The 16,568-nt window shown below is 37.3% G+C and overlaps 1 protein-coding gene across 1 annotated transcript in view; it reads right to left on the bottom strand.

Moving 5' to 3' along the window:
* Positions 1-15,134, bottom strand: part of LOC105457654 — a 43,018-nt gene extending 27,884 nt beyond the window's left edge. The window contains exons 1-4 of the mRNA XM_011702448.1: positions 14,758-15,134; positions 12,560-13,697; positions 10,131-10,274; positions 1,582-1,759 (exon numbers count right to left, since the gene is read on the bottom strand). Coding sequence (XP_011700750.1) covers positions 1,582-1,759; positions 10,131-10,274; positions 12,560-13,529 — 1,292 coding nt within the window. The 5' untranslated portion in view covers positions 13,530-13,697; positions 14,758-15,134. The remainder of the gene's footprint in view (positions 1-1,581; positions 1,760-10,130; positions 10,275-12,559; positions 13,698-14,757) is intronic.
* Positions 15,135-16,568: the final 1,434 nt, after the last annotated feature.

Raw genomic sequence — 16,568 nt, 5'->3', positions numbered from 1 at the left:
TCTCTCTCTCTCTCTCTCTCTCTCTCTCTTTCTATTGTCGACTTTCTTTTCTTTTTTCTCGCGCGCTCAGAGAAGCATATGAAACGACTGAGACGCTTCGTTTCGTTCGACCATCAGAATCAATATTGACATGGAGACGAGAAGAAGTAGTCAGTTTTTGGTGTCAATATTTGATCTTCCTACATCCAAAGGAACACGTGTGCGACAAATTTAAATATGCATGTCCATTTTACCAAGGTATTACGCCGGGATATTATATCGTAAAATGCAAAAGCGTGATTAAGAACGCTTGCAATACTGTTTTCATAAAATATTCAGATAACTTACATAGACTTTTTCAACACAATAACGTCTTTATTTATCTTAAGATAATAGTAGCTAATGCAGTATATTCGTGTACGTAGTAATATATATGTAGTTAAACATGTGATAAAGCTTCATAGTCTAAAATCTATAATAATTCTTACAAATTTTCTTGAAATTTTATACGATATATTGATAATTAACTGTACTCTCTAAAAGTGGACCAGTGGACTTATCACTGATTTTTAATGTACATCATTTTCCAGTGGCATACTTAGAACTGTGATAAATAGTGACTATTTCAGTCGTTTCAGTGATAATATATTGTACTGACTGAACCAGTAAATATCACTGAAAGACAGTGAGTTTCACTGTCAAACAGTTTTGAGAACTAAAAATTCACTGTCTTTCAGTAATATTCACTTTTTGAATCTATCTTTTGAATCTTTTAAATATATCGTAAAATTTCAAGAAAATTTGTAAGAATTTTTATAGACTTCAGAATATGAAGTTTTATCACATGTTTAACTATACATATGCTACTATACATTAGTATACTACATTAGCTACTATTATTTCAAGATAAATGAAGACGTTATTGTATTGAAAAAGTTATCTTAATATTTTATGAAAACAGTATCATTGAAACAACCATTCAAATAGTCACTGTTTATTACAGTGCTATATCATTGGAAAATGATATACACTGAAAATCGATAATAATTCCATTGATTCACTTTTAGAGAGTATAATTCTTAAAATATACATATCATACAGTAATCATAACTGCGCCACAACTGCGTCGTGAAAGATACGTTATCATCTTTAATCGAGTCTAACTTTTTCAGAAATTTCTTTAAAGTTAAAGTAAACTCTTCGGTGGAGAATTTATAAATCAAAGTTACCTCTGGCACGAATCTAAGTGACGCGCATCCTCAATAAACGTATCTCTAATAAGACATATCTTCCGCGAAATAACGTATAGCACATACTTACGTAGAGAGTGTATACGATACATTTCAAAGCTAATATATATCTGCCGGTAATATCTTCCTGCGGCTTACCGTAGGATCCAGCAGTCGTCTATCGCATGTTATATGTTCTCATATTTCGAGCTACATAAATATCCAGCTCTGTGAAGATTAGATGCCGTGAGCAAGCGGCGCGCGGGGCGCGGAGGAGAGAGCAAGCGCGGGCGGAGTATAATTTAACGGTAATGTTAATTTATTCCGTCGCGCTTATTGACATCCCGGGGGAATCTCTGGTCTGGCGACTCACCTGCTACTGTTAACGGAGGTGTTGCTTCTGCTGCGCCTGGAAATGATGGAATCACCTCGATTCACGACACCCTTGTGAGTGATGCTGAACGCTCTGAGTCTATACAAGTCGTCGCTTGCCCGAGGATTGTATGCCTTCTCCGGCAGACTATGTACACGAGGTCGTATATGGTCCGGCACTGTAACACAATGAGAAAGGAAATTACGTTAATTTAGGGAATCTTCAATAATGTTATTTACAATACAAAACTACGTATATAAAAGAAAGATTAAGTGTCGAAATTAGCTTATTGTTAGTAGGGTATAAAGTAGCGTAATTTGATTAACATTTTTTGAGCGCTGCAGTTCGAACTAGAGAGTTTATATCATTAAATTGTCATTGTATTAGCTCACTTTTGATGAGACATAGACATGTTAATTTTTGTTAATTTTTGTTAATTTTTTTTCGTTAAGTTGATCAAATTACGCTATACTCCCCTACATTAATAACGTTCGGAATATTTAATCGCAATGAAATAAATTCAAATTATTTCAAGATCAAAACGTGATATGTCAATTTCTTCATAAAAAGAAAAAAAAATAATGATACACGTTTACACTAACATTTGTAGATATTTGTAATAATACAATTATAAATCTCTTTTTTTTTTGTACCACGTACAAATGCGCATGTGAAGAATATTTGCAAATAATTTTCGTAATATATGCCAATAATGATAGCTTTATCGATGTTTAAGAGTGATTATTACGAATGATCGAAAGCGTGTAGCCGGGTTTGGTCCTCCATGACAAACGGCTTCTGGTAGAATTACAATCAGCGCTGATTGACCTATAAATTGATACACGTTGACAGCTAATCTGCGTTGCGTGTAGCGCGGCGTAGATGTAACCGTTGTAAAATCCGGCACTTAACACAAAACGTATCCTTCCCGTTCTATTCCCGCCGAGATTGCCAATGCGAAAAGCAATGTAATCACTTAGCTAAGGCGAGCACTCTGCCGTCCACATGACAGCGCCGACTTTTGTACGACGTTATTACGCCGCTAACACGGCTAGATAAACGACAACCGATGGTAGCTAAACCAATATCGTCCGGTTAAATATTCAATTCCATTACCGCGCGACATCGATTCAACGTCGAACTATATATATTGCACGACAATAATTTTAGTATGCAACCCGATGCACTATCGTTGTCGCACAATTACCGGCCAAACGCGGAAAGCTAAATTTTCATCGAAAAGATTATTATAATTATTAGCAAATCGTTTTTTTTTTCATTCGTTTGTAAGCTCGCGTAATGTACGTTTTTAAGTGAAAATACGTGACACAGAGGCAACAGAGTATTAATATGCAAACGTACAAACGGCAGTAGAGTAATACGAGAAACGGGGAAAGAGCCAGAAGAGACGGAAGGGACAGACATACAAATGAGATGCCGTTCCCAAGTCCGTTTCCTTCCAAGGTTTGTTATTTCGCCTGAATAACGAAGACGAAGGGGGTCAGAGCTGGAGTTGGCGACCACTCGCCATAATTTGTCATCCAAAAGTGTCGACGGGCTCGGATGATTAAACGGCCGGAGAAAATTGCCGCCGCGGCTTTTTCAACGCGCGGGAAAAATTATCGCGACAACATTCAACGATCATAAATTGCCGTGCAAATATCGTTGTAACAAATGTAACGTACATTATGCATAATTAGTTATCTGCTATAATAAGATCCCGCGTCAACGGGTATCCGCTATAGGAAAACAATTTTGCGAGCACACATATACCGATCAATACCTTTTCCAGACAAACAAAATGCATAATTAACCGAACATGTAATATCGAGTTTTTGGATGTGACACGTACGACAGTTTTCGGGACAAATCGTTAACAAATTTACATTATAAATTTCATGACGTCACTAACAATATGTATACGCATGAATACAAACGAATTACGATACAAACGTCATAAACGTACATTCGCTATTCATAGCCAAATATAAATCTGTGCTTCTGATAAAAATTTTGTTTTCTACTTATTATTTAAAAAAATAATAATAAATCCGAAATTATATACTTTTCATAATTTTTCAACATACCGTTTTAAATATCTCTGTGAAAATCCTTCTGAAATTAAAATTCTGTTAAAGGAAAACTGAAGTTACTCGGTATTACGGAGGCTAAGAATTTTAAGCTCTCACGTCGCTAAAAAAAAAGAAAGTTTAATTCACAAAAATCTCTCAATTTTTATTAAAGATATTTCGCAAGTTACATTGCATCTGAGAAGTACATATTATTGTACTTTTTTCTCCTCTTCAAAGCAATCACGGCTTCAGCGCAATTTGATTCAAGTTTAAAGAGTTCTTTAAATTAACACAACCGAATGAAACTAATCGAGAAGCATTTCTCAGGGTGCTCGGGATCTCCTTTTGTCAGGACCAACCGCTGGGTCGAGTAAATGTACTCACGAGGAAGAATCGATCGGCGGCGGCCGGCCCAGCTTCGCAGGTATAATTAAACCGCCGCGCGCTTATGACCGAAAACGAGCTCGGTAGACTCGTTTCCGACTCGCGCGGGCTTTCCGAATGAATGGCATTACGTGCCGTTGAGCACCGACCTGGTGCAAGCGACGTCGGCCATTAACGATTTTTAACAGCATGATTTACAGAATCGTTTGTTATCCTTATACGGACCATACGCGAGTTATCCGTTGCGATACTCCCGGCCTTATGCATTCTCATTTGTGCTTTTTTTTACGCGATATAAAAAGTGACAAGGACAGAGCGATTAATATTAGAGCAACCAAGTTACTTTCAGCTCAAGGAAAGCTGCGGAGGAAATTAGCTGCTTTTAGATCTGTTTCTTCTTTTAACAACAAAGGCTTTGCGTTTTCGATTTACTTCATGCTATCACGTCAAGATACTCCAGATACATGCCTCTCAATGTTTTCGTTATGAAAATAATAAATGTATTGACTCGGTACTGTCAGTAGTTGTTTCGCATAGAATTTCTTATAATACTTATGACTGTATCTATTTAGCACTGAGTCGACATTACACGATATAATGATTAAACTGGAAACTATATATTATTATTATTTTTCTTTAAAGTTATTTTCGTTATTTTCTTTAAATTTTTAAATGTTATTGTAATTTAAAATTGAAACTTATGACATGTTTAATCTCCAAATTATTTTTGGATTAATTTAAATTCATCGCTCCAACTGGATAAAATCAGTCTAAGCAGGAATTTTGGTTAGTTTACCGTTCAAACTTCTAATAATATCGCACGCGTGAAACTGAAACTATAATGCCTGGAATGTTTCTCGGTACCTGTCTATAATGTTTCAAAGATTAAGAGGCTATTAAAGCTCTAATCAAGGCTTTTAATCAAACTATTCCAATTAAACTATATCACGATGAACAATCAATTGAATAAAACTCAAAAACCTATTAAAAAGACTTATAACTCACATTATTTATTAAATCATACTATAAAGCAAACAAAAAATTGTGTCATTCACATATTTTGCAATTTGTGAATAATATATGTTGCTTATGATTTTTTATGCAACGAAAAATTATTTAATTCGATAAATTGAAATAATTTCACTGTTAAATAAATTCACTTATTATTATTTAAATTCAAATAATTTGCAGGAATCTTTTATAAACAAATAATCTTCCGTTTTCCTTAAACAGTTTCTCTTTAAAATAATTTTTAAATAAAATTAATTGTTTATACGATTCATTATATTTATCTTCAAGCATACATGTTGCTTGCTGAAATATACTTTTGTTTCGGGAAGTTTCATCGTAACATCGATCTCGTGCTTACAATTGCATTGTGATATCATTTCCATATTTATCTTTACAGATTCTGCTAGACAATTTTATATCTGAAAATCGCATGCCGCATTTGTACGTATCGAAGCACTTCAACCTTTAATTTAATTATAATCAACGAAACACTCAAGAAGTTCCGAGCCTCGCTAGCGGATCTAATTACATCAATGGCATCACTGTGAAAGTTAGCTTGTTTGAAGGTAGGCACTATAGACTTTTTGCGGAATAAACAGATATACATTGTCCATAATAAGAAGGTTTACGCATGCTCAAATGTAAATCATAACATGATCAAAATTGAGATTAAACATTACGCTTTGTACTCTTTGTACGCTTTGTAATCTTCTTTGTTATCAATTCTTTGTTATCAAGATTAGCATAATGCGTCGCATTATGTTAATATTTAAGATAAAGATTATTGAGAAATGTTAAATATGTAAACATAGAATAAAACAATGTTTTTATATTACATACTGAATTTCTGCAACAATCCTGATAAATCCTCAAAAGTTTCGGATCAATCAGTGATATAAAAATTAATAATTTACCAATTTAGTTACATGTTTACGGTCACGACTTCGCATTCTATATATGTATACTATTTCGGCTCCGCCGAAACTTCGTTTCGTTAAAATCCAATTTCGAAGAAAAAGAGGGTTCACGGTAAATGTTGAATAATAGAACGGGTTTCGAAGAAGACAAAGAATTAAGCAACGAAGGGTAGAAAATAATCCTCTCGAAGTCCCCGCGAAGGTAGGGAACAAATCTTCTTTAGAAAGTTTATTTAATTATATTCTCGTTATTTTTTTGAAAGATGGAAAAATGCTTCCTCTTGAAATGTTTGACCCTTGGTTTTTTCTTAAATTCACGTGCGGAATTTTAAATTCTTGAATTTTACATCATCTGAGTTTACTCGAATCGGAATAATATTATAGAAAATCCTAATATTTCAGAAGACATTACAGGATCTCTCATAATCTCAAACGATTGCCGATTCCTTGAATTCTTATATCCTTTAAATTATGAACCTCCTACGCTAAACAAATCTGCTTTAAGATTCGCAATTTTGAAAGTTTTTAAATTACATTACTTTTTAAGTTTTAACATATAAATCCTGTCTTATTAGATATAAGAATTATACAATAAATAAGTAAAAACATTCTCCTAATAAATATTTAACAAAGTAATTAGTAAAAAAATGTACGTTTACTAATTTGAGATCGTTAATGTCACTAATTTGTTTCCTTCCGCGTTGTAACTTACGACAATAAGTAGGAACGGTACATTACAGTACGGCAGAAAGCGTCACGTTGGCACAAAATATTTGCAAAACAAAGACGGGAAAGTAATTAATTTCGAGTTAGAGTGTAGTTGTTTTGAATATCTAGATAATCTGACAGTTTGATGCACTTTCCAAATTATATCAGGGTGGATGGCATACCTAGTTAAAAAGGATCATTAGCGACGGCCTGATAAACTAGCGTGTAACCGGGGATAAAACTCAATAAATCAAATTAAATTACTTTCATCAATTTAAAAAGCTTCGCTCGAGTTTTTAAAGTTGATAACCGCGCTAATGATTTATATTAGGTGAGAAAGTACGCGAACATTAAAAGGCGCACCGGCGCGGCGGCCACCGAGGCGAGATAAAAATCCATCGTTATTTAGCGGCGAATTAAAACGGTTAATCACGTGCAGCCCCGAAGAAAGTCGTATTAGCGCGATTTAGACGTTTATTCGTGAAATGTCACAATTCGCGGAGTTTCCCCAGCGCGGCGAGGGATTTAACCAAGCGAAATTAATTTCGCACTTCGCTCACGTATATTAAACTCAATATTACTGCCTTAAACTTCGAGTGCGGTGAGCGATTAATTAAAGCATCGCGGACGGGGGCGAGTGCAACTGGGGGTACCGACAACTTTTGCCGTGGAAAATGAAGAACTTTAGACTTTCAGATTACATGCCCCAGCCGTTTCTGGAGAGTGCAAACGCACGACGCGCGCTTTTCCATCGCACCTCGTTCCCGTCCTCCCCCACCGCCCCTCGTCGCGGGAAAAAAGCCCGACATTCGCATAAATGAATCTCGCCAAGGACAGCTGCTCGGAAGTAGGCCACCTTTGGAGACTAATTCCCCACGACAGTTACAAGACAATCCCTTTATATATTATATCAACTCATTACGCCGGCTGTCTGCCGCAGAGGTATGCGGTAGGCACAACGGTTTGCACGTCTCATGTGTACACGTTTATTAATACGTAATTGCTTCACTTAGTCGCTGTTAGACGGGAAACATAACGTGCACTATATGTTTACATTTATGGTAGTTTAGCATGAAGCTTGAGTCTTTTAGTTTCTTTGCGCGCGAAGGATTAAGCGACGATTAAGACTACTTTACATTTGCGTGATATGAACAGCGCGGGAACAATAATAAAGAGACAGATCGCGCAAACGAGAATAAATATGGTATTAATTCACGTCGCACTGCTACGCTGCGCTGCGACCGGGATGATACAGAAAAATAGGGGTAGTGTGTCAAGGGTGGTAGGGCACTTTCTCTCTTTTTCTGCGCCTCCCTTTCCTTAAATCTGTATAATGTGAGTTCAAAACAAGTGAAAATAAAATTCCAGACGCGCGGATGAATTTCGTATTATTGTGAATAAAAATGAAAATAAAAGTCAGTAAAAGTTCACAAATTTAACGCTGAATGAAATTAATTTCCGAGCAAAATTGAATATAAATCTGCGCAATGTTTTTTGCCAAATACATATGATGATATTAACTAGTTCGTTCAATCTGGAATATTGACAGTAAATTTATTAGCAGTCATTGAAAAATAAGCAATGGATTCCAATCAATACGTCAGGCTGTTCACTCGCGAATAGATTAAAGTATTATTATTTCTAGCAATTTAAGTGTTCAACGCAACTTTACCGAAAGGTAAACAATTTTAATATTATCTCGCAACAACTATCACGGTCAAATAAATTAAATCCAATATTAAAATTTAATATTGAAATAAACTTAATAAACCATCTTTATAACAAAAAAAATTGAATAATAACGACTACAAAGAAAACAAAAAAAAATAAAAATTTATCCAAGCGCTAAAAATGTTGTAACTTAAATTAACATTATATATATGTGAGTATTATTATAATTTCATTAGTTACATTTATAGTTACATCCTGCAAATGTTTCAAGCTGTTTATACGTCTCGCAATTATCCGTAAACGTACCAACAGAAATGTCGCTGATCGACGTGCTGAACAAATATCCAGCCATGATTGATACTGCAGATTACTCCATACGTATTTGGATTTCAAACATGAAAGCTATTGTCGGTCTCATATCGAACAAAATCAATTCAACCATTTCAGATACGGAGGCTGATCTAGTCAGAGATCGCACAGGTTTCCACAGATTCTAAATCTGCTGTACACGCGTGTATATATATATAGAAACTAAAATATCATGATTAATTATCCGTGCATGAGTTTGCCCTTTGTATTTCGAAAATAATATTAAACATCAGACTTGAGTGGATTTACGTTGGACAACGAACGTCCATCGCCGAGTTCACACTCGATGCCCTTAGTGTAGCTCGGGGTTCTGCAATTTTTCCACACGGACTTATTATTGCTCGACATGACAAAACAAACTTCGTCCTGTATTCCATCGGTATAACAACCGGGCAGAACACATTTATCTCACTGTCGCCGACCTTGCCCCGACGAACGTCTATGCATTTGAAGTTTTAACCAGGCCAAACGCAAACTATCGACGTCAGCGCACTTTCGATAAGGCTCCACACGTATACACGGAAAAAGTGTGCCAGAGAGATGCAGTAACCTCCCAAAAAACTACCGTGGAAAATCGCGCGAGTATCTTCCGTATAGCGAAGCGAAATGAAGTAAATCAAGATATAAAGAAATATTATATGGACATTTTCTCGAAATAATAAATAGAAAGATGTATATACAATAAAGATATTGCATTGGAAATATGAACCTCCGAAGATTCTTTTGTTTACTAGCTAATACAAATCTTAAATTTTAAAGAAAAACCATGATATTATTAAAGACGCTGAAGAAGATATTATACAAGACAGGAAGAAAGTAACTATAATTAGTTAAAACACCAGCAAAGTTCTTTCTGTAAATCTTTATCTTTTATCTTGTCTTATGCATAATATTTTCTCGGAAAACTAATTAGCAGACAACAAAATCTCTCACGGCTTTCTATATTATATCTAACAGTAAATTTTTTAATATAAATTGAGCCTCCTCTCTTTACCTCTCTCTCTCTATCTCTTTTTCTGTTACAAATTGCAGCATCAAAGCAAATTCACGTTGTTGAATATTAAATGTTTTAATTATATTCAATTAGTATCATAATTGAATAAATTAAAAACAGATTTCAACGTTGGAATTATAACGAATAAGAAAGGTCAAGTCATGTATCTAGAGAAGAGGTATATAATGTACACAGTGTTATAACTGTACAACGCAACTTCTATACATTTCGATTTACCGAGCCATAATTATTAATTTTCTATACTTGAGAACATCGCTACCGTTTAAATCTTTCTCTTTCAGCTACACAATTTACATCTTATCACAATCGTCGCTTCAATATTTGAATTTTCGAAACTCGATAAATTGTTTCTCAAGTCTGTAGAGAATCGTGTAACTGCATAAATATTATAAATGTACTCACCTGGCAGCTCGAGAAAATTCGACGTTCTCCGTTGCCGGCCCCTCGGGTGGTTGCTGAAATTCAATGGCCCCACATCTTCATTGGTAACGTTGGACGCGTTGGAGCACTGACTATCGCGGGAGCCGCGTCTCGACGCCAAATAGGCTGCAACACATTCATGTACGAGAGCTTCGTTGAAAAGTCAATCCAAGCGAAAACGCAACGCGCGGTACACGATGTTCGAGGCGGAATCGTTAAAGGTAAACCGCACCGCGACGCGCTATACCGTCCCTATATACGTATTTGCAACACGCGTATACAAATACGTATATCGGATGAGCGTGGCGTTCAAAGAAAGATACATTGTCGGTGTTGTACCTATTAAACTTTCACGACTCGTGACTTGCGAATGCTCGCAAAAAGCAATTCTCGATGAGATGTACGAGGGTAGCATCTCTTTCCGAATTGATCGTAAGAATCAGGTGGATTTCTGAACCGACGTTGTCGCGTGAATATCTATATATATGTATATTTCTTTTTCCATTTCAGTTGCCGCGAAGGAATGGTTATATAAATATACATTGATGCAGAACAAGTCAACTTTTTCACCCCGTTTTTTTTTTGTAGCCAACTGATTCGTACGAGATATGCTGAAAATTTTGATTTTTACAGAGATTGTGATAAAGTTAACCGGTGTTATTTTATCTTTTCGATTAAGGTTATTTTAAAAATGTTAAATAGCCATCAAGTGACACATATTAAAGGTCTTTCTAATTATCTTTACAATTGGATTATATACAAATTGTCTTGTTATATTCAAATATATGTATTCACTGAAATAAAAGAAAAATATGTACATTTATTCGCATGTTAATAACGATACGATATTTTCATTACTGTTATCGCAATATATTGATATTGGCAGATGTACCCGTATTGTTCAAAATTCTACGAACGAGAAATTCTGAAACGAGACGAGTTTCAGATTGTATACAAAATATTTCATTCGTAACGTCAGCCGGATCTATCCAATCCAGATCTAATTTTCTTTGCGGTAAACCGTGCTGAACGAAGGGCTATATAGAAACGTAAATCAATCGATATTTAAATAATATTTATAGTTTATGACGCGGAAAATTGCAAACCGGTATGTGTGCTGTCGCATTTACAGTTTTACATGATCGAGTCCTACACGATCCCACCTTTCTAATGAAAGTCGAATGGTCAATGATTGAAGAGGATCGGAGGATTAAGTCTCGAGAGTATACCCAGACTCTTTCATCCGGCTTCATCTTGGGAGCAGGAAGGTTCAGAGGTGAAAGACGGGGGGAAAAAAAGCGACGTACAAGAAACTTCAGCAGATAAAAAAAAAGGTAAAAAGTACTTAGACGCGAGGGATAATACGAGGGAAAAGGAAAGTGTCAAAATAGATGACACCGAGGAGAGAGAGTGGGGGGGCCAGTTCCATTCGCCGCCTTTGCATGATGGGTGATCCAGTTAGCGCCGCAGATTCATGCCGAAAAGCAATTTCCGGAGCCACTCGCGTGCGCGTACGTGTGCGTAAATTACGTATACGGGTGCGCTAAGCGCGTGAATTACAAAGCCTTCATTACGTCCATATTAACGCGCGTTATGGATTTTCATCGATAGGAGTGCACTCGGTCGGATTAAAAGAGCAAATGACTCATAGGCCGCGAATTTCGTGGCCAAAATCGCAAATTTCATTTCCATAGGGGCCAATTATCGGCGGCGCGTGTGCACGTGCCCAGGGTTATTCACGTGCCGTATAGCCAGGCGCCGTAATTCTCGTTTTCATCCAAATCGACCAGGCATCCAAATCGTCCGCTACAACGAAGAATCCTTTAATGCCTGCGATATCTCGCGCGGGAAATATCCCCTGTAGCCGCGATGTTACGAATTACGAGAGAGAGAGAGAGAGACAGCGCGCGAAGTAATTTATATTTTATTAATATTCAAAATTGCATTTCACTCAAATACGTTATTACTATAATACGGCTGCAATATTGATTGCAAATACAAATATTAATAATTGAAAAATGCAATGCGCGAGTAACGAAAAGAACTTTTAATTATAATAAAGTAATGATCGATTTTTAATATTGCAGAAATACCAATGGAGGAAATTTTAATTGGCAAAATTAACGGAAAGCGCTGAAGAGTCATTAGCAAACTAAGGAATTTTAATTCGTAATGATGTTGAATTATTGCAAAATTACAAAAGTCGAGATACTCGAGATACATTTTGTACGTTTAACATGCTTGGCCGTATAATAGCATTTTCAACCGACCCTCGTCAAAGGCGCAAACGTTTCGTGTGGCTCTTGAGAACATCGATCGTCGTTTATTGCTCTATAGAAGATGAAGGAATATAAGAGCGGAAGATTCTGTTGTAAATAAAGAAGGAATTATGAAGAAGAGAAAAGACTCACCGAGACCGCCCTTCATAGATCCTCTCCTCCTAGGACTGGATAACAAAGTGATCTCGGTGTCGGCGTCACCCATATCCGTCAGATCGCTGGTAGACCGTCGGGACATGTTCTTCTCGCTCCTGTGCTTCGAACGGTCGCTCGATCCCTCAAAATGACCCCGGCCGACCTCGTCCAGGCATCCTTGGCTCTTGTTCAAGTGCCCGACTGTCTTTGTGCTTCTTGACCTTTCGCCAATTCCCTCGCCGGTTTTCTCCTGCATACCGAGGGAACCCTCCAAAGAGGGGTTCTTGCTTGATGGGCTATCACTCTTGTATCCCGCGATCTCCCTGCCGGCGCTCATCTGATCGAGCTCCGAGTTTCGATTCGTTTGCGGACTGATCGCGTCGTGCGATGTCGGCGTTACGATCGTAGGCGACATAGGGCTGTTCAGGCTCGCCAGGCCGAAGGAGTTCCTCCGCCGATCGAAGAGCGGCTGCGGGCTCCTCGCGCCGTAACCGGACGACGAGTTGACCGATCTACTGCGATCGGTCATCGACGACGAGGTCCCCGACGCCGGATAGCTCGCGGCCTGCCTCAGGATCTTGCGCGGGTCGCAGAACTGGAAGATGGGCGACTTGCGGCCGGGCGAGTGCAGCACCTCGTTGGGCGACTTGGGACTCCGCGGCGGGATCGGCGTGACGCGGGAGTAGTAGCTGGGACTCCTGGAACCGCGCTGCTGCTCGTGCTCGTCGGCGCGCCCGAACTCGTTGAAGTCGAAGGTCGTGTTGGGTGTCTCCGGGTAATACTCGGGCGGGAACTCGAAGACCAACGGTGTGCCGGGCGACTTGCAGGCCAACGATTGGGCCTGCTGGGTTGGGCTCCGCTGCTCGGCAATCGGCATCTGCTGCTGGACGCGAGGAAGCGCCGGCAGCTGCCGCGGACTCCTCGGCGATTTCAGATGGATCGATTGTCCGGGGCTGTTGGTCGCCATCTCCACTGCGGAGTCTCTCTGACGAATTTACCCTCCCCTCGGATCGCGTTATCTCTGACGGTTCAATGTCCCGGACCGATTGTTTATCGGGAGAAGCCTCGCAGCTTCGACATTATCGCGTCACAGAAACGACCATCGTTGACTTTGAGGATACGCCTGTAAATCGTCCTGCAACCGACCACAGCCACTCTTCTCATTTCAACGGGTTTCACGACGATTTCGATTTCGCGTAAATAAGAGAAGTTACGGGACATATAATGTATGTTAGGCTTTAGTTATTGTCCAGTACGCGAATTTTCCCGACTGTCAAACATGAGAAGAAAACAGGATTTCGTTAAATTTGTATTAAAAGCTCGCATTAAAATTTAGTCAAAAAGTATAATCAAATTATAAAATTATCAAAACAAAAGTTTTATATGCATATGATATACATATGAAGCTCTGTAATTTATAACTTTTTGCATACATCAGAATTAAAATAAAACATAAAATGTCTATAGAGAGCTTTATACTGATTTGGCAAAGAGCATATATTATATGTATTTGGCAAAAAGTATATAAATACTTATTTGGCAAAGAACACACAGTTGGCAAGGATTCTCACAGAAACATTTAATCGATTTGCACTTCTCTAAAACTGCCGCTTTTCTTAGATTAATTACGAATGAACTCGAACGGAATTAATTAAACGAAAAGTCACTTTCTCTTATATTGAATCGATCGCTGATTAATTATGGAACGATGAGATGTGATGCTGTGATATAGCGCGTGACCTATAACCGCAGGGTTAAAACGCACCTATGTCAAGTTCACGAGATCGAGTGTTTGTGGAACGCGTACATCGATTCAAAATAGAATAGAAAAAAAAACATAAAGCACTTTGAATTATTACGCTCTTCCCTTTTCTCTCTCTCTCTCTCTCTTTCTCTCTGACTGACATCGCTACTCAAATTAAAACATATTTGTCAAATACAATATTCACAACGTGACGAAATAACAAGCTCGTTTCTAGAAAACAATAACGGAAAAATTAATTTGTCGAACAAATATTTAAAAATATTTCTCATTTCAGTCAAATTTTAATTATTTACTTGTTACAAAAAAATTATTAGAAAATTCTATCGCGAGAAAAAAAATTTGGATAAATAAAATATCGTATTCAATTTCATCGATAGCCATTTTTCAAACATCGCACATCACGAATTTCGCACATCGACGATATATTCACCTGGAAGCAGCCTACTGTTGCTATTCAAACTGATGATAGATGATATGACACGCGTGTCGACGACATAGAGTAAACAGATACGACGCACGAGTACACGAGATTATTGGCCGAAGCGTTACGCCAGTTAGCCAACTAGGGATTAACCTGTTGATCGTCGTTGTTATGAAGAGTGCCGTCACGTTGTCCAGCTACGCCGAGTCGTGGTACGACGATGTCGTACGATCGCCTAAAACGACTTTAGATGCGGAACGCGCATTTCGCTGATTAAGGAAAATTCTAATCCCTAACATAGAACAGGCTTAACGTACCCGACCGAATTTTGCGTCGTGAGAAGCGCGAAGCGTCGATGCCTCGTCGGTGCCACCTCGGCGATGGCCGGCGTGCTACTGAGGGGTTGCAATGTGGAAGCCACCCTCGCACCCTCTTCGCATCAGCCGCGCGCGGACCACCCCTCCCGCATCATCACGATCCTGGGGCTTTGTTGTTCTTTCCCGCACGTGCTCTTTCAATAATTCGCATCCACCAGACGTTAGAATTTTCATCGTATTCTACTACACTAGGCGTTGATAATTTTCAACGATCTTAGCGACTCTGAAACACCATATTTTTTATACAATATTTAGAAAATATTGCGAATTTTAGGTGATATTATTAATTTAACTTGTAATATCTTTTAAAATTGTGATCGAAAGTTTGAGCTATTTCGCACCTTCTTTTTTATTTGTTAGAAATATCTTTAAAAACGTTCTTTGTAACGTCTTTATGTTATAAGTTATATAATAAGTCAATAACTGTCTATTAAATTATATAAAACTATTTAGCTTTGTAATGATTTATGTAAAGACATTTCTCTCTCACTCTCTCTCTTAAAATTTTTTACAAAATAAATTTTGCTACTTACGCATGCTATTAAATATCGAAATAAAAAATTGAAAAATGCCAGTCTTCAAGCCCTTAACCCTTTTCCCAGAACAAAGTATTCCCTGTCGATAGTATCGGAACAATCTGTCAAACGAAATTGCGTTTGTGTTTACACCCAAGGAACCTATGAAGGCATTGCAGGCCTGATACAACAGTGTCCAACAGGTAGACGTTTCGGTATATGCACGTACACGTTGCGGAATCTAATATTTGCCTCTGATGTTGGTCCAAACCCGTTTACCTGGTATAGCTCGACCTTTAATCAGTAAGGCACTACAGTAAGGCACTTTAGAGGCTTCGCGTGGAGGAATTTGATTTGGCCTCCTCGTCAGTCTCAGTCTGTAAACTTGACACATCGACGATTAATACCATTTCGTAGATATAATATTCATATAATAATTTCTGGCAAAAGTTTCTGACTAAGGTGCTCTTAAATTGTAACGGATAAATAGTTGTATGTAAAAAAAAATGAAGCAAAAAAAAGGTAGATTATATATTATTTCGAGACTGACTTCTGACTTGTCATCATGTATTTTCAGTAGAACAAAAAAGTAAGATTATATCTCGCAGAAAGCAAGATTGTCTCCACAACAAATTATTTAAAAAATTATTATGTATTATTTAAAATAATTTATCACATAAATAAATGATAATATATTATGATTTCATTATTGTATTAAATCTCACTGATTTTGCATATTAAAAAAATAATATATAAAAATTTAATCAATTAAAAAAAGATTATTAGAAAGAATATTCTAATAATGTTGCTTTGATTCAATTTGTTGAAGAGAAAATTACTATTTATTTATTAAACAACTAAAATAAGTTGAGTTTAAAGCGTCATTTTTAAATTATTAAAAAATTACTAATATGTTGCTTAGATACTT

The sequence above is a fragment of the Wasmannia auropunctata genome, unplaced genomic scaffold (genome assembly GCF_000956235.1).
Source record: "Wasmannia auropunctata unplaced genomic scaffold, wasmannia.A_1.0 LD335186.1, whole genome shotgun sequence".
Classification (NCBI taxonomy): Eukaryota; Metazoa; Arthropoda; class Insecta; order Hymenoptera; family Formicidae; genus Wasmannia; species Wasmannia auropunctata.
Note: the sequence above shows the minus strand (reverse complement) of the source record. Positions and strands in the feature narration are given on the sequence as shown.